The sequence below is a fragment of the Thalassophryne amazonica genome, chromosome 16 (genome assembly GCF_902500255.1).
Source record: "Thalassophryne amazonica chromosome 16, fThaAma1.1, whole genome shotgun sequence".
NCBI lineage: Eukaryota > Metazoa > Chordata > Actinopteri > Batrachoidiformes > Batrachoididae > Thalassophryne > Thalassophryne amazonica.
Genome location: NC_047118.1, coordinates 602,037 through 626,395, shown reverse-complemented (window position 1 = coordinate 626,395; position 24,359 = coordinate 602,037). Strand labels below are relative to the sequence as shown.

The 24,359-nt window shown below is 40.4% G+C and overlaps 1 protein-coding gene across 1 annotated transcript; it reads right to left on the bottom strand.

Annotated features, from left to right (window-relative positions):
- Positions 1-10,550: 10,550 nt before the first annotated feature.
- On the bottom strand, positions 10,551-16,510 carry elob (elongin B). The gene is made up of 4 exons (XM_034190720.1): positions 16,372-16,510; positions 12,365-12,499; positions 10,882-10,990; positions 10,551-10,667 (listed from the first exon to the last, which is right to left on the bottom strand). Exons 1-4 carry the CDS (start codon positions 16,372-16,374, stop codon positions 10,555-10,557), a joined length of 360 nt encoding a protein of 119 aa, XP_034046611.1. The 5' UTR covers positions 16,375-16,510; the 3' UTR covers positions 10,551-10,554.
- Positions 16,511-24,359: the final 7,849 nt, after the last annotated feature.

Sequence of the window (24,359 nt, the reverse complement as noted above, 5' to 3'; positions counted from 1 at the left end):
GAGTCCGACATTGTTTTTGCAAAGTTACACACCGATTTAATGTTAATTTTAGTGACCTCCGATTGGCGTAACCGGGTGTCATTACTGCCGACGTGAATTACAATCTTACCAAATTTATGCTTAGCCTTAGCCAGCAGTTTCAAATTTCCTTCAATGTCGCCTGCTCTGGCCCCCGGAAGACAATTGACTATGGTTGCTGGTGTCGCTAACTTCACATTTCGCAAAACAGAGTCGCCAATAACCAGAGTTTGATCCTCGGCGGGTGTGTCGTTGAGTGGGGAAAAACGGTTAGAGATGTGAACGGGTTGGCGGTGTACACGGGGCTTCTGTTTAGGACTACGCTTCCTCCTCACAGTCACCCAGTCGGCCTGCTTTCCCGGCTGCTCGGGATCTGCCAGGGGGTAACTAACGGCGGCTAAGCTACCTTGGTCCACACCGACTACAGGTGCCTGGCTAGCTGTAGAATTTTCCACGGTGCGGAGCCGAGTCTCCAATTCGCCCAGCCTGGCCTCCAAAGCTACGAATAAGCTACAGTTATTACAAGTACCGTTACTGCTAAAGGAGGCCAAGGAATAACTAAACATTTCACACCCAGAGCAGAAAAGTGCGGGAGAGACAGGAGAAGCCGCCATGCTAAATCGGCTAAGAGCTAGTAGCTGCGCTAAGCTAGCGGATTCCTAAAAACACGCAAAGTGAATAATGTGTAAATAATTTAGAGGTGATTCAGCAGAAGGAGTGCTTTAGTTAAGGCACGTGAAGATTACACTGGGAAACAAATCATAATCTAGATAACTAGAGCAATCTAACTGCGCAGATTAAACAGCTAACAGATACAGAAAAACACCGCTGTGCTCCGGAACAGGAAGTGATACAATACCACAGTGAGAGCCAACCACCAGTAGAGGCAAGCAAACATTCCACCACCAGATGCAATGTTTGCTCTGAGAATACTGCTGGAGAAGTACAAAGAAGGCCAGAAAGAGTTACATTGTGTGTTTGTGGACTTAGAAAAAGCTTATGATAGGGTGCCAAAAGAAGAGCTGTGGTATTGTATGAGGAAGTCTGAAGTGCCAGAGAAGTATGTTAAGGTAGTGTAGCACATGTAAACCCTTACCAAAAAATAGCACTGATAAGTATATCAAAAGTAAACTAGAAGTATACTTGAAACATACTTGCATATACTACTTTTTGGTAAGGGAAAGAATAGTGTGACAGCAGTGGTATGTGCAGTCGGAATGACAGACTCATTCAAAGTGGAGGTGGGATTACACCAAGGATCAGCTCTGAGTCCTTTCTTGTTTACAATGGTGAGGGACAGGTTGATGGATGAGATCAGACAGGAGTCTCCATGGACTTTGCAGATGACATTGTGAGCTGTAGTGAGAGTAGAGAGCAAGTTGAGTCTAGTCTGGAGAGGTGGAGATATGCTTTGGAGAGAAGGGGAATGAAAGTCAGTAGAAGCAAGACTGAGTACATGTGTGTGAATGAGAGGGAGCCCAGTGGAATAGTGCAGTTACAAGGAGTAGAAGTGGTGAAAGTAGATGAGTTTAAATATTTGCGGTCAACTGTTCAAAGTAATGGAGAGTGTGGTAGAGAGGTGAAGAAGAGAGTGCAGGCAGGGTGGAGTGGGTGGAGAAAGGTGGCAGGAGTGATTTGTGACCGAAGAAGAGTGAAGGAGAAAGTCGACAAGACAGCAGTGAGACCAGCTATGTTGGACGGCTTAGAGACGGTGGCACTAACAAAAAGACAGGAGGCAGAGCTGAAGATGTTGACATTCTCTTTGGGAGTGACAAGAATGGACAAGATTAGGAATCAACATATCAGAGGGATAGCTCAGGTGGGACGGTTTGGAGACAAAGTCAGAGAGGTGAGATTGAGATGGTTTGGACATGTGCAGAGGAGGGACCCAGGGTATATAGGGAGAAGGATGCTGAGGATGGAGCCACCAGGCAGGAGGAGAAGAGGGAGGCCAAAGAGGAGGTTCATGGATGTGCTGAGGGAGGACATGCAGATGGTTGGTGAGACAGAGGAAGATACAGAGGACAGGGTGAGATGGAAACGATTGATCTGCTGTGGCGACCCCTAACGGGAACAGCCGAAAGACAAAGAAGACTACTCTGAAATTAAACTTCTGCAATTCCTGCATGTTATTTAAAATTTATTTTAAAAACAAACCCACATTTAAAATGTCACAAGAAATCAAGTTCTTTAAACTGTCAATTTAAAAAAATATGGTGTCAATTATTATGTTCATTAATTATAACGTGAAAGTAAAATTTGGAGCATCATCATGCAACAACTCCAGTGTTTTGACAATAAAATAAATAAAATGTGACGTCCAGTAACATCAGTTTTGTTTTCTTGTTTTTTTATGGCCGAGTGGATCCTTGTCATTTGATTGGTGCTTTATATGTCACATGACATGAATTAATTCATCCCATTTGTGTTGCATTGCATTTAGAGTGCGTCTTGTTCCATACGTTTGGTACCATTGCACTCTGCACACACACACGCACGTCCGAGTGCCTGCCTGCCCACGTGGTTGAACACGTGTGTGTATGCGCGCCCACACATGCTCATGCCTGCATATGCATGCGCGCGCACACACAAAACAAATCCACTGTGCTGTCTGGAGGCTGTTGGCAGGAAGAAATGAAAAGCTGGACTCATTTCTGCTGTGATTTTTTTTTTTTTTTGCGCTGCCCTGAGGACGTACACAGTCTTTTTTTGGTAGTACACGCACGCACAAGTGTCAACCTGGTTACGTGTGTGTGCGCGCTTGGGGGACGGCGACACAATGATTTGAGTGCGCTAACTAATGCTACTAATTCTTGTAACACACACACACACAAAATCCACTCTGCTGTAAGCCGTCTGGATGCATAAAGACCTGTTCACTTGAAATGCTGACGTGATTTTTGGCTGGACTGAGGAACTACACACTTTTTATGGAAGTCCGAAATCAGTGCACAGCATCACTGGACGACAGATTACAATTTGGACTTTAGCAGCAGTGGAACACCAAAATGTAAGTCCCTTTAATGTTGTTTATAAATTAATAAAATATCAAATGACAAGGATCTATTTTAGCCATTATATAAAACAAATAATGAATGTTCGGTCAAAGCTGGAACATACCATTCAATGAGGCGGAGCCGAGTTGAATGGTATCACCTTATGAAATATTCGAACCATTGAACTCAATCATTCATTATTTATATAACAGCCTTATTCCAAAATGGAGAAAAAATTTTTCCCCCTAAAAATTCTCACAGTGACAATGTGAAAAACGTTTTATGAGGTTTTGCAAATTGATTACATATATATATACAGTAGTGTTCAGAATAATAGTAGTGCTATGTGACTAAAAAGATTAATCCAGGTTTTGAGTATATTTCTTATTGTTACATGGGAAACAAGGTACCAGTAGATTCAGTAGATTCTCACAAATCCAACAAGACCAAGCATTCATGATATGCACACTCTTAAGGGTATGAAATTGGGTTATTAGTAAAAAAAAAAGTAGAAAAGGGGGTGTTCACAATAATAGTAGTGTGGCATTCAGTCAGTGAGTTCGTCAGTTTTGTGGAACAAACAGGTGTGAATCAGGTGTCCCCTATTTAAGGATGAAGCCAGCACCTGTTGAACATGCTTTTCTCTTTGAAAGCCTGAGGAAAATGGGACATTCAAGACATTGTTCAGAAGAACAGCGTAGTTTGATTAAAAAGTTGATTGGAGAGGGGAAAACTTATACGCAGGTGCAAAAAATTATAGGCTGTTCATCTACAATGATCTCCAATGCTTTAAAATGGACAAAAAAAAAAAAAAAAAAAAACAGATGCGTGGAAGAAAACGGAAACAACCATCAAAATGGACAGAAGAATAACCAGAATGGCAAAGGCTCACCCATTGATCAGCTCCAGGATGATCAAAGACAGTCTGGAGTTACCTGTAAGTGCTGTGACAGAAGACGCCTATGTGAAGCTAATTTATTTGCAAGAATCCCCCGCAAAGTCCCTCTGTTAAATAAAAGACGTGCAGAAGAGGTTACAATTTGCCAAAGAACACATCAACTGGCCTAAAGAGAAATGGAGGAATATTTTGTGGACTGATGAGAATAAAATTGTTCTTTTTGGGTCCAAGGGCCGCAGACAGTTTGTGAGACGACCCCCAAACTCTGAATTCAAGCCACAGTTCACAGTGCAGACAGTGAACCATGGTGGTGCAAGCATCATGATATGGGCATGTTTCTCCTACTATGGTGTTGGGCCTATATATCACATACCAGGTATCATGGATCAGTTTGGATATGTCAAAATACTTGAAGAGGTCATGTTGCCTTATGCTGAAGAGGACATACCCTTGAAATGGGTGTTTCAACAAGACAATGACCCCAAGCACACTAGTAAACCAGCAAAATCTTGGTTCCAAACCAACAAAATTAATGCCTCGCAGATGTTGCTACTATTATTGTGAACACCCCCTTTTCTACTTTTTTTTTACTAATAGCCCAATTTTCATAGCCTTAAGAGTGTGAATATTAGGGTGGTTCAAAAAAATAAAAGTTGGAAATTCATTACTCTCACCCCTTCATTTTATGATGCTTTGGGAAAAAAGAAAGCCTGCCAAATATTTTTGTCATACATTAATATTTAGAGGTAGCACATCATAGCTGAAGGTTGTAAATATATCAATTATCGCTGCCCGAGTGCCCGTGCAATAGGTTATCCATTATCCAGTATCAATCAATCAATCAATTTTTTATATAGCGCCAAATCACAACAAACAGTTGCCCCAAGGCGCTTTATATTGTAAGGCAAGGCCATACAATAATTATGTAAAACCCCAACGGTCAAAACGACCCCCTGTGAGCAAGCACTTGGCTACAGTGGGAAGGAAAAACTCCCTTTTAACAGGAAGAAACCTCCAGCAGAACCAGGCTCAGGGAGGGGCAGTCTTCTGCTGGGACTGGTTGGGGCTGAGGGAGAGAACCAGGAAAAAGACATGCTGTGGAGGGGAGCAGAGATCGATCACTAATGATTAAATGCAGAGTGGCGCATACAGAGCAAAAAGAGAAAGAAACAGTGCATCATGGGAACCCCCCAGCAGTCTACGTCTATAGCAGCATAACTAAGGGATGGTTCAGGGTCACCTGATCCAGCCCTAACTATAAGCTTTAGCAAAAAGGAAAGTTTTAAGCCTAATCTTAAAAGTAGAGAGGGTGTCTGTCTCCCTGATCTGAATTGGGAGCTGGTTCCACAGGAGAGGAGCCTGAAAGCTGAAGGCTCTGCCTCCCATTCTACTCTTACAAACCCTAGGAACTACAAGTAAGCCTGCAGTCTGAGAGCGAAGCGCTCTATTGGGGTGATATGGTACTACGAGGTCCCTAAGATAAGATGGGACCTGATTATTCAAAACCTTATAAGTAAGAAGAAGAATTTTAAATTCTATTCTAGAATTAACAGGAAGCCAATGAAGAGAGGCCAATATGGGTGAGATATGCTCTCTCCTTCTAGTCCCCGTCAGTACTCTAGCTGCAGCATTTTGAATTAACTGAAGGCTTTTTAGGGAACTTTTAGGACAACCTGATAATAATGAATTACAGTAGTCCAGCCTAGAGGAAATAAATGCATGAATTAGTTTTTCAGCATCACTCTGAGACAAGACCTTTCTGATTTTAGAGATATTGCGTAAATGCAAAAAAGCAGTCCTACATATTTGTTTAATATGCGCTTTGAATGACATATCCTGATCAAAAATGACTCCAAGATTTCTCACAGTATTACTAGAGGTCAGGGTAATGCCATCCACAGTAAGGATCTGGTTAGACACCATGTTTCTAAGATTTGTGGGGCCAAGTACAATAACTTCAGTTTTATCTGAGTTTAAAAGCAGGAAATTAGAGGTCATCCATGTCTTTATGTCTGTAAGACAATCCTGCAGTTTAGCTAATTGGTGTGTGTCCTCTGGCTTCATGGATAGATAAAGCTGGGTATCATCTGCGTAACAATGAAAATTTAAGCAATACCGTCTAATAATACTGCCTAAGGAAAGCATGTATAAAGTGAATAAAATTGGTCCTAGCACAGAACCTTGTGGAACTCCATAATTAACTTTAGTCTGTGAAGAAGATTCCCCATTTACATGAACAAATTGTAATCTATTAGACAAATATGATTCAAACCACCGCAGCGCAGTGCCTTTAATACCTATGGCATGCTCTAATCTCTGTAATAAAATTTTATGGTCAACAGTATCAAAAGCAGCACTGAGGTCTAACAGAACAAGCACAGAGATGAGTCCACTGTCCGAGGCCATAAGATCATTTGTAACCTTCACTAATGCTGTTTCTGTACTATGATGAATTCTAAAACCTGACTGAAACTCTTCAAATAGACCATTCCTCTGCAGATGATCAGTTAGCTGTTTTACAACTACCCTTTCAAGAATTTTTGAGAGAAAAGGAAGGTTGGAGATTGGCCTATAATTAGCTAAGATAGCTGGGTCAAGTGATGGCTTTTTAAGTAATGGTTTAATTACTGCCACCTTAAAAGCCTGTGGTACATAGCCAACTAACAAAGATAGATTGATCATATTTAAGATCGAAGCATTAAATAATGGTAGGGCTTCCTTGAGCAGCCTGGTAGGAATGGGGTCTAATAAACATGTTGATGGTTTGGATGAAGTAACTAATGAAAATAACTCAGAACAATCGGAGAGAAAGAGTCTAACCAAATACCGGCATCACTGAAAGCAGCCAAAGATAACGATACGTCTTTGGGATGGTTATGAGTAATTTTTTCTCTAATAGTTAAAATTTTGTTAGCAAAGAAAGTCATGAAGTCATTACTAGTTAAAGTTAATGGAATACTCAGCTCAATAGAGCTCTGACTCTTTGTCAGCCTGGCTACAGTGCTGAAAAGAAACCTGGGGTTGTTCTTATTTTCTTCAATTAGTGATGAGTAGAAAGATGTCCTAGCTTTACGGAGGGCTTTTTTTTATAGAGCAACAGACTCTTTTTCCAGGCTAAGTGAAGATTAGAAGTATCTAATCACATCACTTATAAAGAGGATAGAAGTTAACCACCTGAGTGTAACTTAAGTATAATTTTATATTCAATTTAAAACTGTACCTGGGTTTAAATATTTCTCACAAACAACATACTTTCAAAAATGTTATTTTAGGCTACAAGCTGAAAATTTTGCTTCAATTCACAGCTTCTTTTCTTTCAGATCTTTGGTGATGGTGAATCTAACATGAGATAAATGTAAAAAGAGACACTTGCTGACTTAACATGCTTAACCATTAACTGGAAACTTCAGTAAAACATGTCAGCTACTAGAAGTAGAACATTTGTATACCTTATTGGTTCCACCAACTGAAATAAAGGGAAACAAATTGCCCTCAAATGGGCAAATACTCAAGGTATTTTTCTTCAAACACACTGATTTGAAGAAAACTGTCCATGATGCTGCTGTGACCTCTATAGACATGGCAATTCCTTTTTGGGAGAGAGCTAGAATCCCACTGAGGGCAAAGCAGCATCTGATCACAAAGTTAGAAAAGGTGTTCGGAAAATGGAAAACATTGAAAAAGACCAAGAATCGCAATACAGACAAGCAGAAGAAAGATGAAACAGTGTTTTGTGAATCTTTGGAGGACTTGTTTGACATGGCACATCAGGATGTCCTAACAATGATAAAGTTTGAAGATGACAGACAGTTCCTACTTGCTCAGCGAGAGAAAGGTAGAAGGGGATGCATGACAGGCATAGATAAAATACAAACTGCCAAAGAACAAAGAGCAGAAAAAAGTAAAGCTGCAGAAGCAAAATACAAAGAGAAACTGGAGGAGCCTGGACCATCTAATGTCTCACTACCTGACACTGTCTCCAGCCAGAGTGAAGAGAACACAGAAAGTCCAGATGAAGAATTTGTTATGCCAGTGCCACAAAAAGCCAGTAAAATTAAAGCTGTTGTAACACCAGGACTTGCAGCAGCATTGGATAGGACCAAAACAACAGACAGAAGTGCCACCTATATTCTGACTGAAACGGCAGCAAGTCTTGGTCATGATGCAAGCAACTTAAATATCATTATCATGTAAAGGATGTTCTCTTATGTTACACAGCTGTATAATTGGTTCTTGTGCTGATTCATACATTTTTGAATATTAAGTACTGCAAGGCATAAAGAATATTATTGTTTGGAGCTAGATCAAAATATATGTGGAAATATATAAAGCATAGACTTATTTACATTTATCAATAATGAAACAGTATTTCATCAATAAAATGAAAATGCAATGTTTGTTACAAAATCTTCACTACCCCAGTATGTAGGTATTGTAGGAGCATGATACATGTACGAGAAGAACTGCATCTCACAATTCATATTTTAGTGTTAACTATTTTATGGGATATGAAGATTTGATTTTCCAATGTATTGCCATAATTTCTGTCCTGACATATCAATATTAAACTGACAGAAAGAATTTGGAAATATCTGGAAATGACATACTATATGACAAAGTTATTGCGAGCAAAATCTTTAAGGGCTGTGTGCTACCAGTAAAAATTAGAGTTTTATGAAATTGTACATGTGTTTTTATGTTAGGTACAACAAATTTAGAGGGTGAGACTTGAAGTTTTTTGAAAAAAATTTGACCATTTTTATGGACCACCCTAGTGCATATCATGAATGCTTGGTCTTGTTGGATTTGTGAGAATCTACTGGTGCCTTGTTTCCCATGTAACAAGAAATATACTCAAAACCTGGATTAATATTTTTAGTCACATAGCACTACTCTTATTCTGAACACTACTGTACATGTACACACATGGCGGGTGGGGTCACAGAACAGTTAGCAAATGGTACAATTATACACACGTGATGTGTGCATTTGTTTCCCCAAGTCACCGACACTTCGGAGAGCTGCTCATGTCCACAGACTGTCCCTTTAAACCTGATTTATGCCTCTGCAACTCCATAACCACACAGTCACATTAACGTGGGTGTGACCCTTTCATTAGTTTCATTGGTGGGTGTCTCAATGCAATTTACTGGCGGAATAGTTGTGGGCACTAAGAACAACACACGGTCTTTCTGCCAGCATCGCCACTGCTACTGGTCTTTTTTTTTTTTTTTTTTAACCAAATTGTTCCCCAACAACCTCCACTTCTTTATACAATCATCATCCTCTTAACCAACATTGCATTTAATTTCCCTCCATGAACTGCAGGTCATTTGAGCATCTCTGTAGTTTTTCAACTCTGTCTTGTAAAGTTGGTCATATTTGCAGACTTTTTCTGCCAAACATTCCTCTATTTGATCCATGATTGAAATATAATCGTCGTGAGTACTGCAACAACTGACAGAAGAGGGAGGAACGAACACGTAAACGTGACCAATCCCAGCCCATGCGGTCTCCGTTGCTTCAATGTACAGTTTCAATTTTTGGGAGTTGCATGTCAGGCTACAGAAAGGGACTCCAAAAGGGTTCACAAAGACGTAGAGGGCTCTGCGACACTATGGAGATAGCAGCAGCATCAATCAGGCTTTAGTCTCCTGCTCTGTGCAGGAGGTGTGGTCAGCCCCCTCAACATGATCTCTGTGTGTGAGGCGGTCATGTTTTTCTTCCTCAGTATGAACCTAAATGTGAAAATGTTCCAAACCACACTGATGTTGAATCACTGTCATCGTATGAGATCAGTCTCCTGCAGAGACAACTTATGACAAAAGTTGTTTTAAATGAATGTGTAAAATTTCACAGATTAGATGTCCATAAAACAGTGACACTGTGTACAATGATTTTTAACCTGTACAGAGTGAAGTTTCAGGAGATGTCATTTGCACAAAACTTAACAGGCAAAATATTGAAGGGAGTCTGACATAAAAGAAAAAAAAAAAAGAGGAGCTGCACAGTAAATTCATCCAACGCAAATAAGAAGAAATGTAATCCAATTCATAAATATTTAATGGGGAAAAAAAAATTACATTTATCCTGTCTCACCTGAAGATCCTGAAGCATCTGACAGCAGCTCTCTGCTGCTCACAGATTAAAGATGCTGTACAGATTTGAAGAGTTTTCAAAAACCGAACTTGTAACCAAACAGTGATTTCTGTGGACTGTGGCAACACAAATACCAGAAAGAATAACAACAATAATGATTTAAAAACATAAGGCAGTAACAGCCTGATATGAAATGAAAACTAGAATGACTTAAATATGAGGTACAATTACTTGTATTCAGCCTTTATCAAGCACATCGGTGACTGACAGTGTCATGACATGTCCATCACGCGTCTCGGAAGGATCTTGCGGGAAAAGAGGAAAAAAAAAAAAAAAAAAAAAGCCCAGTTATCTAGCATGCGTTCATCACCACCCGCCCCACATTTACAAAAGGGAGTCTGTGTAACCGTTTACGCCCGACTGTTAGTACAGTAAAACTCAACCGCTGAGGCCATACTTCTCACAATTCATCCCCACCCTACCACAACACGTCCTCCCGCTGACCCCCCTGATGTGTCCCTCTCCCGTCCTCAGCCCATGTCCTCACTGGACAGCCTGCTCGTTGGCTGTGCTGCCCGAGTCCTGTGGCTTCATGACGTCAGGGAGCTCTGGAGGAGTGGAGAAGGCCTCGATCCTCAGCTGTTCGAAGGATTCGTCTGAGAGAAGAATAGGAACGACAATGGCAAGGATCAAGTATTAACGCAACAACATGTCCAGGTAGAAAAATCCTGGCTTAGAGTTTAAATACACCTCTAAGATTTTGATTACATCTAAAACCAACATTTTTTTAAGCAAATTGAAGAACATTATCTCTTGAGTGAGTATACGATTTAACAGTGATGGTGTCTGAACAAATGCAAACTTATTTACCACTCAGTCTGAAAGCTAATCCCACTGTGGCTGGGGCTTGAGGTCGGGCTGTTTGGTTTGTAAAGCCACAATTTCCGAGTGTTTGACTGTCGCTCAGCAGAACATCATCCTGATGAAGAACAAAAACAGCCAGCCATTATCCACCGAAGCACAGCAGAGATCTTTTACGTGTGTCCTTCACTTTCCCCATTTCAGACCTGTTCCAGTGGTCCTTTCTACAGACTTTTGACCAAGACCTGGAGTTGACCCCCAGATGTTATATGCTACTGTACAGATCACAATAATGGCATTCAATTCTTTGTCATTTTTTTTAAAGACATTTTGGGCCTGACCTCAACATGTTTCTGCATTATACACAAAAACTCGCATGTAATGGATTCACGTGGACCAGTGATTTTTTTTCTGTTCTAATCGAAATCAGTTATATGTATAAAATGGACAAAATCTGTTATATTATGTAACGGATTAGTTACAGGCCGGAGATGCTGCATGATCTACGACGAATCCCAGCAACAATTAGACTTGCGTATTGCCTTGATTAAATGCGTGACCTTGAATCGGGCCCTGCCTCATTTAATGACTGGTTCAAAACTTCATCTGGAAAAAAATTAACGCCTGCCTAAAATAAGCGCCAGTCTAACAGACCGAATGGTCCCCCCCGCCTTCACTGCGCATCCATCATTTGGGACCACAGCAGCATGTCTGAGTCTGACTCTCTTCACCCAAAGCAATCAAAGGGAATAATGTGATTATTAACCATCAGATGACAAAGTAAAACCTCTTAAATCATTCTAAAGTCCGTTTTAAGCAGAAAGGAGGCGATAATCACCTCATTTCGCTACTGATACTCCAAAATGACATAGGCGCTCTGATCACTTCCCCTGTCTTTTATTATGAAATAATGCTGAATTCACGTGGAAATGATTGTTGCACAAAAGCTTCAGATATGTTCCTGAGATAGATAATGAGTGGAGTGCAGTTTGAAGCAGAAACAAGGAGATAATCCATGAACCGCAGCAGATGCTCAGAAATGACGCCGCTGAGCTCCAAAATGACGTATGCGCAGTGAAGGCAGGGTGGACCGATTTTTAGCGGGGGGGCTGTTCGGTCAGGGACATTGGACATTATGTCCATTAAAAAATTACAGTTCTGGACACTATAAGTGGTATGTTGTGTACATGATGCATGTTGTAACCACTACATGATACCTTGTGTCAGCAAGATGGAGCCCAAAAGATCAAGCATCTGTGTGCCCCTATGTAATGTTTACAGCTATGTAAATCCACAGATCCACATTGAGCTTTGGAACACTTTTATGCCAAGTGTCTCTCTTGACGCTACTCCAGTTCTACACTGAGAAACACACACAGCCCCTCTTCTTACCAAGAGCTCTCCCAGCCAATGACGAATGAGGACCAATTCCACTTCACCGCCGAGATCAGGTGTACACAACGCAGACAAAAAATTAATATGATTTATATACCTTATAAAGCCTTTGATCTTCAGGTGGCCTCTTCAAAATTCCTTCTACGATGCGCTTTAACTCGTAGACTGTGGTGGACTCTTTGGCATCTGTGAAGATGGTCGTTTTATGACGTCTGATCATTAGAAACACATCCTAAGGTGAAATAAAAATCAGATGAAATAAGAAAAGTGAAGTACATCTCCAGTACTAAGTCTCTTTGGGTACTGCTGGAATGATTTAATGTCAAATGAATTGTTTCTTAGAGGAAATAAAATAAGGATATCAAGCTTAAATTTCCAAACCTTATCATCATCATCATAATCTTTAATAGTGATACACCATCATGATCATTTTAACAACCCAGCACTTAGTCAAAATGTAAAACAAATTGAGGGTATTCGTGCCTGATGTATGTAGCAATTTTCAACTTTGATATCATTTTGTAATCCTGGATCATTGATTGGGAGGTGATATTGATAATCTGAAGCAAAATTCCAGCACTGAGCAAAGTAAGAGGAACACTTAACATGATATAATCAAACAACCTAAATATATATATATATATACATTTTTCCTCCCCTTTTTGTCATAGCTGTTATGTTGGTATACATTTTTTTGCACTACATCAAGAACCCCCCGCCCCCCCAGCATCGACAGACTACTTCAGGGTCCCATGATCCTTTGCATGTGTGAAGTGGTTCCGGTCAGGCGCTAACATGGAGTTGCAAAGGCATTCCTTGTTTCCTCACAGTTATCTGGAAATTTAGGCGCTTCTGGAACAGGAATATTGACGGCACATAACCTGGGTATGATTCATGCTGGGATTTGGAAAAATTTTATATACATATATAAAAAATAAAAAAATATATATAAAAATATATAAACTTTCATTTGAAAGCCTCTGTGACTGCATTTCATGGTGGACTGTGTTATTTTTCCTCGTGCGTGACCAGAGGTGAAGCCATTTTCGTTATTTACAACTAGTGCAGCAGATAACAGAATATTTACAATGGAATCATTCAAATGGCGAAACAAGCACCAAATTTGGCACAAACACTCCTTAAACAGTCTTTTGAAAAAACCCACTTGCCACTTGAATTTTCAAAAGGCAGCCAGGTAGAGGTCAATTGAGGATTTACACAGGGGTCAAAAATTAAAAATGCTCTCATATTGAAACCTATACCACGTTATTTGTCTGATCATAATGATTCCAAAAAGGTATAGTTTGGGTTATCTGCGAATTATTGTTCTGGAGTTATGGGGTAAAAACAGCAAGAATGGTGACAAAGGTCAGTTTCATTTTGTACAGAGGTCAAAAGTTAAAGTTCCTCCAATTTTGTTAAAAAGTGGTGCAAATTATTGGTTGAGCTAATAGGATTATTAAATGCAACAGTTTTGATTGTGTTGAACGCTTGGTCTCCACAGAAATGGTCAAACAATGTTGACATCCACCGGATTCTATGACGTGACATATGTTACCCCGTAACATAACTATGGATGGCACATGGTGCAAACTATTCTTTTTTGAAACCCTATTAACTCAACGAATAATTTGCATCACCTTTTACCAAACATGGAGTAACTTTAACTTTTGACCCCTGTACAAACTGAAACTCACCTTTGTCACCATTCTTGTCGTTTTTACCCCATAACATTCATTCGTAGATAGCCTAAACTATACCATTTTGGAATTGCTATGATCAGACAAATAATGTGGTATAGGTTTCAATATGATGAGAGCATTTTCTGTTTTTGACCCCTGTGTAAATCCTCAACTGATCCCTACTTGGCTGCCTTTTGAAAATTCAAGTGGCAAGCGGGTTTTTTCAAAAGACTAATGTTTAAGGAGTATTTGTGCCAAATTTGGTGCTTGTTTCACCATTTGAACAATTGCTTCAGTTATCTGCTGCACTAAACCTGCGAGTTGAACCAGTGTCGCGGTCTGAACAGTCCCCCATCTGATCAGTCCCTATCACAAAGTGTGCAACAAATTGGTGATGTGCAGCGTTTACCTCCAGTAAAATCAGTCCCCTTGGCGTTCACTTCTTGTTTTGCTGCCGAAGTAATAACATTCTTATGATCTCGCTCTAGGTATATAAGTGGGGGGTGGACATAGGGGAACTTGACATGCAGGTTGTTTGTAATGCAGCGACCTGAAGGGCCAGTGCAAACAGACTTTTGCCGTTTACACACACGCTGCAGTAGCTGCTAAAACTTTGATAATAAGCTGACGAAAATTTGCTACTCTAACATGGTAAATCAACATGGACGCTGGTGAACATGATGAATCATTTTCACCAGCACAGTTTGTGGTCAAGTGACCACTGGGCTATGACGTAGTGCTGCCCGCAGCAATAGTGAACGCAGATGCCATGATGAAGTGATGAAAACAGCATAACAGGATGAACTGATCATCATATACATGAGGGGGACTGTTCAGAGTAGCTTGTGCCAATCTGTAATAAATATACCCTTAAAGATAATTCAGAAATTACAAGTAGACTACAAAAAAAACAAAAACACTATGGCGAGTAGTGCAATAGCACCTACCAGTTTGTTTATTTTGCTTTATTATTACAATAACTTGACCAATATATATTGGGTTTATTATATTCTACACAACCAATTACATATTGGGTCCCTCAATTTATAATACTGGGGGACCAATTAGACTGCATTGCGTTTCGACTAATCATTCCCCTCCAAAATGAGGCATGTGCAGTGAAGGCAGGGGAACTAATCAGACAAGGGGACCGATGAGGCCGTGACACCGGTGTGAGGAGCTCAGCACTCCCCCTGCCTTCACTGCACCTTCGCTGTGCATGCGTCTTTTCAGAGTGTCAGTGATTCACCGATTATCACCTTGTTTCTGCTTAAAACTGCACTCCAGTCATCATCTATCTCAGCGACAGATATCTGAAGTTTTTGTACAATAATCATTTCCACATAAAGGACGGGAGAGTGATCATAGCGTGACAGCAGCACATCTCACACTCTCAATCTCAGTCTGACTCTCTACACCCAAAGCAATCAAACGGAATAATGTGATTATTAACTATCAGATGACAACATCAAACCTCTAACATTCTAAAGTCAGTGTTAAAAAGAAACAGGCCAGTTTAGAGGAGAAAGAATCTGTTAAATCACTGCCAGCACTCCGCCATGCTGCATGTGCAGTGAAGGCAGGGGGAGTGCCGAGTCTAGGAGAGTGCTGAGCCCCTGACACCGGAACCACTCCAAGCACCGCAGGGGATGATGGGACCTTGAAAGACTCCATAATATAGTATTTCCTGAGTTTTGAAGGCGTTTGAAATTGACTTATTATTAGAAGCAAGGCATTGTACAAAACTGATACAACAGCATGATGAAAGGATAAAAAAAGCCTTGAGAATGGAATACATACATGATCAAAACATGAGCACAAAATGGAATAAACAGTGACAAACTAACACAAACAATAACAGCAAAAAAGTAAAAAAAAAAAAAAAAAAAAAAAATGCAACTGTTATTTTCAGTGTGTTCTTTCCAAAGTGCAACCGCTAGCGTCAACAGCTAACTAGCTTGTATCTAATGCTAGTTGTTTGTTCTTGCTCCTTAAAACAGGGACATAACCCACAGGGACACGGAGTACTGTTTCATCTAACACCCATCGGGAACACAGAGTAGTCATTCCCGCAACACTTTTCCTCAACAGCCGAAACGTTAAACGTTTTCCAAGTTGGGCCACAAACGGTTTTAACAAACGCTACAGTCGTACAGCCAGTTCGCGTTCATGAATAAATAAATGAACGGTTAAGTTCGTTGGTTGAAATGTAACTTTTGAACAGACAACGTTAATTAATTTGGAGTTTGCTTTTTAAACCGTTGTTGGCTAATCTGGTTTAACTCTGGCAAGCTAGCTAACGGTGCTAAACAAAGACGTTTGTTTTTACAATTAGCTGAGCGACTTTAAAAACGACGACAAAAAAAAGAGCAAAAGCTCGTCGTCTCATGAGCATTATGAACTAAAAGCTCTTATGACTTACCATTTCTTACAGTTTGTTTGTCCAGCGGAGGGGAAATATGCTCCGCCACAATCGGAGTCTCGGTAAACCGATTCCTGCGCCGAGTCCCTCCGACATAAATTCCGCTGGATTACGTCACAAAGATGAAGTCACCTCTGCCGCAACTATACAGTAAAAAGTCAATCAATCAATCAATTTTTTTTTTATATAGCGCCAAATCACAACAAACAGTTGCCCCAAGGCGCTTTATATTGTAAGGCAAGGCCATACAATAATTATGTAAAACCCCAACGGTCAAAACGACCCCCTGTGAGCAAGCACTTGACTACAGTGGGAAGGAAAAACTCCCTTTTAACAGGAAGAAACCTCCAGCAGAACCAGGCTCAGGGAGGGGCAGTCTTCTGCTGGGACTGGTTGGGGCTGAGGGAGAGAACCAGGAAAAAGACATGCTGTGGAGGGGAGCAGAGATCGATCACTAATGATTAAATGCAGAGTGGTGCATACAGAGCAAAAAGAGAAAGAAACACTCAGTGCATCATGGGAACCCCCCAGCAGTCTACGTCTATAGCAGCATAACTAAGGGATGGTTCAGGGTCACCTGATCCAGCCCTAACTATAAGCTTTAGCAAAAAGGAAAGTTTTAAGCCTAATCTTAAAAGTAGAGAGGGTGTCTGTCTCCCTAATCTGAATTGGGAGCTGGTTCCACAGGAGAGGAGCCTGAAAGCTGAAGGCTCTGCCTCCCATTCTACTCTTACAAACCCTAGGAACTACAAGTAAGCCTGCAGTCTGAGAGAGAAGCGCTCTATTGGGGTGATATGGTACTATGAGGTCCCTAAGATAAGATGGGACCTGATTATTCAAAACCTTATAAGTAAGAAGAAGAATTTTAAATTCTATTCTAGAATTAACAGGAAGCCAATGAAGAGAGGCCAATATGGGTGAGATATGCTCTCTCCTTCTAGTCCCAGTTAGTACTCTAGCTGCAGCATTTTGAATTAACTGAAGGCTTTTTAGGGAACTTTTAGGACAACCTGATAACAATGAATTACAATAGTCCAGCCTAGAGGAAATAAATGCATGAATTAGTTTTTCAGCATCACTCTGAGACAAGACCTTTCTAATTTTAGAGATATTGCGTAAATGCAAAAAAGCAGTCCTACATATTTGTTTAATATGCGCTTTGAATGACATATCCTGATCAAAAATGACTCCAAGATTTCTCACAGTATTACTAGAGGTCAGGGCAATGCCATCCAGAGTAAGGATCTGGTTAGACACCATGTTTCTAAGATTTGTGGGGCCAAGTACAATAACTTCAGTTTTATCTGAGTTTAAAAGCAGGAAATTAGAGGTCATCCATGTCTTTATGTCTGTAAGACAATCCTGCAGTTTAGCTAATTGGTGTGTGTCCTCTGGCTTCATGGATAGATAAAGCTGGGTATCATCTGCGTAACAATGAAAATTTAAGCAATACCGTCTAATAATACTGCCTAAGGGAAGCATGTATAAAGTGAATAAAATTGGTCCTAGCACAGAACCTTGTGGAACTCCATAATTAACTTTAGTCTGTGAAGAAGATTCCCCATTTACATGAACAAATTGTAATCTATTAGACAAATATGATTCAAACCACCGCAGAGCAGTGCCTTTAATACCTATGGCATGCTCTAATCTCTGTAATAAAATTTTATGGTCAACGGTATGAAAAGCTGCACTGAGGTCTAACAGAACAAGCACAGAGATGAGTCCACTGTCTGAGGCCATAAGAAGATCATTTGCAACCTTCACTAATGCTGTTTCTGTACTATGATGAATTCTAAAACCTGACTGAAACTCTTCAAATAGACCATTCCTCTGCAGATGATCAGTTAGCTGTTTTACAACTACCCTTTCAAGAATTTTTGACAGAAAAGGAAGGTTGGAGATTGGCCTATAATTAGCTAAGATAGCTGGGTCAAGTGATGGCTTTTTAAGTAATGGTTTAATTACTGCCACCTTAAAAGCCTGTGGTACATAGCCAACTAACAAAGATAGATTGATCATATTTAAGATCGAAGCATTAAATAATGGTAGGGCTTCCTTGAGCAGCCTGGTAGGAATGGGGTCTAATAAACATGTTGATGGTTTGGATGAAGTAACTAATGAAAATAACTCAGACAGGACAATCGGAGAGAAACAGTCTAACCAAATACCGGCATCACTGAAAGCAGCCAAAGATAACGATACGTCTTTGGGATGGTTATGAGTAATTTTTTCTCTAATAGTTAAAATTTTGTTAGCAAAGAAAGCCATGAAGTCATTACTAGTTAAAGTTAATGGAATACTCAGCTCAATAGAGCTCTGACTCTTTGTCAGCCTGGCTACAGTGCTGAAAAGAAACCTGGGGTTGTTCTTATTTTCTTCAATTAGTGATGAGTAGTAAGATGTCCTAGCTTTACGGAGGGCTTTTTTTATAGAGCAACAGACTCTTTTTCCAGGCTAAGTGAAGATCTTCTAAATTAGTGAGACGCCATTTCCTCTCCAACTTACGGGTTATCTGCTTTAAGCTATGAGTTTGTGAGTTATACCACGGAGTCAGGCACTTCTGATTTAAAGCTCTCTTTTTCAGAGGAGCTACAGCATCCAAAGTTGTCTTCAATGAAGATGTAAAACTATTGACGAGATACTCTATCTCACTCACAGAGTTTAGGTAGCTACTCTGCACTGTGTTGGTATATGGCATTAGAGAACATAAAGAAGGAATCATATCCTTAAACCTAGTTACAGCGCTTTCTGAAAGACTTCTAGTGTAATGAAACTTATTCCCCACTGCTGGGTAGTCCATCAGAGTAAATGTAAATGTTATTAAGAAATGATCAGACAGAAGGGAGTTTTCAGGGACTACTGTTAAGTCTTCAATTTCTATACCATAAGTCAGAACAAGATCTAAGATATGATTAAAGTGGTGGGTGGACTCATTTACATTTTGAGCAAAGCCAATAGAGTCTAATAATAGATTAAATGCAGTGTTGAGGCTGTCATTCTCAGCATCTGTGTGGATGTTAAAATCGCCCACTATAATTATCTTATCTGAGCTAAGCAATAAGTCAGACAAAAGGTCTGAAAATTCACAGAGAAACTCACAGTAACGACCAGGTGGACGATAGATAATAACAAATAAAACTGGTTTTTGGAACTTCCAATTTGGATGGACAAGACTAAGAGTCAAGCTTTCAAATGAATTAAAGCTCTGTCTGGGTTTTTGATTAATTAATAAGCTGGAATGGAAGATTGCTGCTAATCCTCCGCCCCGGCCCGTGCTACGAGCATTCTGACAGTTAGTGTGACTCGGGGGTGTTGACTCATTTAAACTAACATATTCATCCTGCTGTAACCAGGTTTCTGTAAGGCAGAATAAATCAATATGTTGATCAATTATTATATCATTTACCAACAGGGACTTAGAAGAGAGAGACCTAATGTTTAATAGACCACATTTAACTGTTTTAGTCTGTGGTGCAGTTGAAGGTGCTATATTATTTTTTCTTTTTGAATTTTTATGCTTAAATAGATTTTTGCTGGTTATTGGTGGTCTGGGAGCAGGCACCGTCTCTACGGGGATGGGGTAATGAGGCGATGGCAGGGGGAGAGAAGCTGCAGAGAGGTGTGTAAGACTACAACTCTGCTTCCTGGTCCCAACCCTGGATAGTCACGGTTTGGAGGGTTTAATAAAATTGGCCAGGTTTCTAGAAATGAGAGCTGCTCCATCCAAAGTGGGATGGATGCCGTCTCTCCTAACAAGACCAGGTTTTCCCCAGAAGCTTTGCCAATTATCTATGAAGCCCACCTCATTTTTTGGACACCACTCAGACAGCCAGCAATTCAAGGAGAACATGCGGCTAAACATGTCACTCCCGGTCCGATTGGGGAGGGGCCCAGAGAAAACTACAGAGTCCGACATTGTTTTTGCAAAGTTACACACGATTCAATGTTAATTTTAGTGACCTCCGATTGGCGTAACCGGGTGTCATTACTGCCGACGTGAATTACAATCTTACCGAATTTACGCTTAGCCTTAGCCAGCAGTTTCAAATTTCCTTCAATGTCGCCTACTCTGGCCCCCGGAAGACATTTGACTATGGTTGCTGGTGTCGCTAACTTCACATTTCTCAAAACAGAGTCGCCAATAACCAGAGTTTGATCCTCGGCGGGTGTGTCGCCAAGTGGGGAAAAATGGTTAGAAATGTGAACGGGTTGGCGGTGTACACGGGGCTTCTGTTTAGGGCTACGCTTCCTCCTCACAGTCACCCAGTCGGCCTGCTTTCCCGGCTGCTCGGGATCTGCCAGAGGGAAACAAATGGCGGCTAAGCTACCTTGGTCCGCACCGACTACAGGGGCCTGGCTAGCTGTAGAATTTTCCACGGTGCGGAGCCGAGTCTCCAATTCGCCCAGCCTGGCCTCCAAAGCTACGAATAAGCTACACTTATTACAAGTACCATTACTGCTAAAGGAGGCCGAGGAATAACTAAACATTTCACACCCAGAGCAGAAAAGTGCGGGAGAGACAGGAGAAGCTGCCATGCTAAACCGGCTAAGAGCTAGTAGCTGCGCTAAGCTAGCGGATTCCTAAAAACACACAAAGTGAATAATGTGTAAATAATTTAGAGGTGATTCAGCAGAGGGAGTGCTTTAGTTAAGGCACGTGAAGATAACACAGTGAAACAAATCGTTATCTAGTTAACTAGATCAATCTAACTGCACAGATTAAACAGCTAACAGATACAGCAAAACATCGCTGTGCTCCGGAACAGGAAGTGATACAATACCGCAGTGAGAGCCAAAGAGCCTGTCGTCACATCAAAGAGCAGACTGTGTATTGTAACACCACAGAGGTTCAGTCTGAGGCCAGGGAACAAATATCTCTGCACTTTTACAATAACTATTTTGCGCTCTCCAATAATAAAATACCAAAAATCCAAAATGGTTCCATGCCACTCTGGAATACCTTCAAAGTGTTCTTTATGACTTACTAAACTAGAGCTCTTGGCAAAATTATTTTGTACTTGCGTTAATAGGCACGTGCTTTCTCAGACACCTCAGGAAGTTCAACCTGCCCCAGGTTCTGCTCCTCATCTTCTACACAACCATCCAGTCTGTCCTGAGCATCTCCATCTCTGTTTGGTTTCCCTCCTCCTCCAAATATGACAAGCACAGACTTCTACCAACTGTGAGGTCTGCAGAAAAAAAGTCATCAGAGCCAGCCTACCCTCCAACCAGGACCAGGAAGCAAGCTGGTAACATCTGTGCAGAACCCTCCCACCCTGGGCACACTGTTTAAACTCCTCCCCTCTGGTCTATATGTTACAGAGCTCTGTACTTCAGAACAACCAGACACAGGAACAGTTTCTTTCCACAGGCCATCACAGTGATAAACAATTTAACCTGACAAAAAAAAACTCACTCATTCATATACTTCATGTACAACTTCAACCTGTTTGTGGTTTTTGAAGGTCACTGGCACAGTGCATTTTCAAGGTCACTGGCATCCCATTTCAGGAATCACACTCACTTTTTCTATCTACCTGTCGAGAACTGAGGACAGATATGTTGAAGATGTCCATTCTTACTATATTTTTAATCTAACACAATCTAGGCCATTCTGTCATCAAATTTTTAACTGACCAAAATTCAAATACATTTTGCCTGATGGAAAAACCAACTTTGCCAATCCTAATCAATCTATTTGAAGGGTATATGGTGAAAATTTCATCAAAATCGCAGTCGGTCATCCAGCCACCCCCGCATGATTTTCTCAGAGACAGCTCATTAAAAGATAAAAAAAATAATAAATAAATCTTCTGACCCACCTAAATCCCCAAATATCCAAAAACACTTGTTCCGTTAACTCCTCCAACAGTATATTATCTCTTAGAAACTGGAGTAATTTTGGAGGTTAGAATATAATATTAAATTACGATGTGATATTTTATCAATATACTCACAGATCACAACGGGTCACTCATGGACCACCAGTGGTCCACAGCCCACCAAGGTTAGAGAAATATTTTTGAGCCTACGGGTCAGGACCAGTAGCACTAATTTTGTTACTGGTCCAAGATAATGGCCCCAGGTATTTAGAAGGTCAGAGCTCAGATGGCGAGCCTTGGTGTAGCATTAATCATCACATCAACTCCTATTTGTAAATCTATAGCATGACAGAACATTTTTGTTTTGTGTTGAATGTATGTAAAGTTAGAAACATTTTCTTACATGATACTCTGCTTTCATGTGAATGTACTGTGCACCTTATATTTTGCTATTCTGTAATTCTGGCCTTGTGCTTGTCTTCTGCAGCCCAAACAGCCTTTACTCTTGTTACTTAAACCACTTGTCTGTTCTTGCTTTGTGAGTTCTAGAGTTGTATGTAAAACTTTGGGCCCCCCTGATAATTTTCATGATTTTCCTTTATAAATCATTGGTTGTCTGGATCAGAAATTTCAGTTAAATATATCATATAGCAGATGAACACACTGATATTTGAGAAGTGAAATGAAGTTTCTAGTATTTACAGAAAGTGTGCAATAATTATTTAAACAAAATTAGGCAGGTGCATAAATTTGGGCACCCTTGTCATTTTATTGATTTGAATACATTTCGCACTAATTATTGGAACACAAAATTGTTTGGTAAGCTCATTGACCCTTGACCTCATTACACAGGTGAATCCAATCATGAGAAACATTTGCAAATGTTTCCCCTCTTTGCATCTCTTCTAATGAGTGGCAACATGGGAGCCTCTAAACAACTCTCAAATGACCTAAAAACAAAGATCGTTCAATATCATGGTTTAGGATACAAAAAGCTATCTCAGAGATTTCAGCTGTCAGTTTCCACTGTGAAGAACATAGTGAGGAAATTTAAGACCACAGGCACAGTACTAGTTAAGGCCTGAAGTGGCAGGCCAAGAAAAATCTCAGATAAGCTGAAGCAAAGGATGGTGAGAACAGTCATAGTCAACCCACAGACCTGCTCCAAAGACCTACAACATGATCTTGCTGCAGATAGTATCTCTGTGCATCGTTAAAACTATACAGCACACTTTGCACAAGGAGTTGCTGTATGATGCTATAATGCAGAGGAGGCCTTTTCTGCATATGCGCCACAAACAGTCGCTTGAGGTATGCTAAAGCACATTTGGACAAGCCAGTTTCATTTTGGAATAAGGTGCTGTGGACTGTTGAAACTAAAATTGAGTTATTTGAACATAACAAGGGGCAGAAAAAGAACACAACATTCGAAGAAAAACACTTGCTACCTACAGTAAAATTTGGAGGTGGTTCCATCATGCTGTGGGGCTGTGTGGCCAGTGCAGGTACTGGGAATCTTGTTGAAGTTGAGGGTCACATGGATTCCAGTCAATATCAGCAGATTCTTGAGAACAATGTTCATGAATCAGTGACAAAGTTGAAGTTGCGTCGGGGCTGGATCTTTCAACAAGACAATGACCCTAAACACTGCTCAAATTCTACTAAGGCATTCATGCAGAGGAACAAGTACAATGTTCTGGAATGGCCATCTCAGTCCCCAGATCTGAATATTATTGGAAATCTGTGGTGTGATTTTAAGTGGGCTGTCCATGCTCGGAAACCAACAACCCTGAGATGTGTTGTAAAGAAGAATGGTCCAAAATACCTTCAACTAGAATCCAGACTCTCATTGGAAGCTATAGGAAGCGTTTAGAGGCTGTTATTTCTGCCAAAGGAGGATCTACTAAATTTTGATGTATTTTTTTTCTGTTGGAGTGCCCAAATTTAGGCACCTGCCTAGTTTTGTTTAAAGAATCATTGCACACTTTCTGTAAATCCTATAAACTTCATTTCACTTCTCAAATATCACTGTTTGTCTGCTATATGATATATTTAACTGAAATTGCTGATCCAAACAACCGGTGATTTATAAAGGAAAATCATGGAAATCATAAGGGGTGCCCAAACTTTTACATACAACTGTGTAATATCTCTGATTTTTTG

Excerpts from the sequence above, each read along its gene's own strand:
- elob (XM_034190720.1), bottom strand. Across the intron at positions 10,991-12,364 it reads AAGATCAAAGGCTTTATAAG|GATGATGTTCTGCTGAGCGA; the intron begins GTATATAAATCA and ends GTTCTTCATCAG. Across the intron at positions 10,668-10,881 it reads ATTAGCTTTCAGACTGAGTG|ACGAATCCTTCGAACAGCTG; the intron begins GTAAATAAGTTT and ends TTCTTCTCTCAG.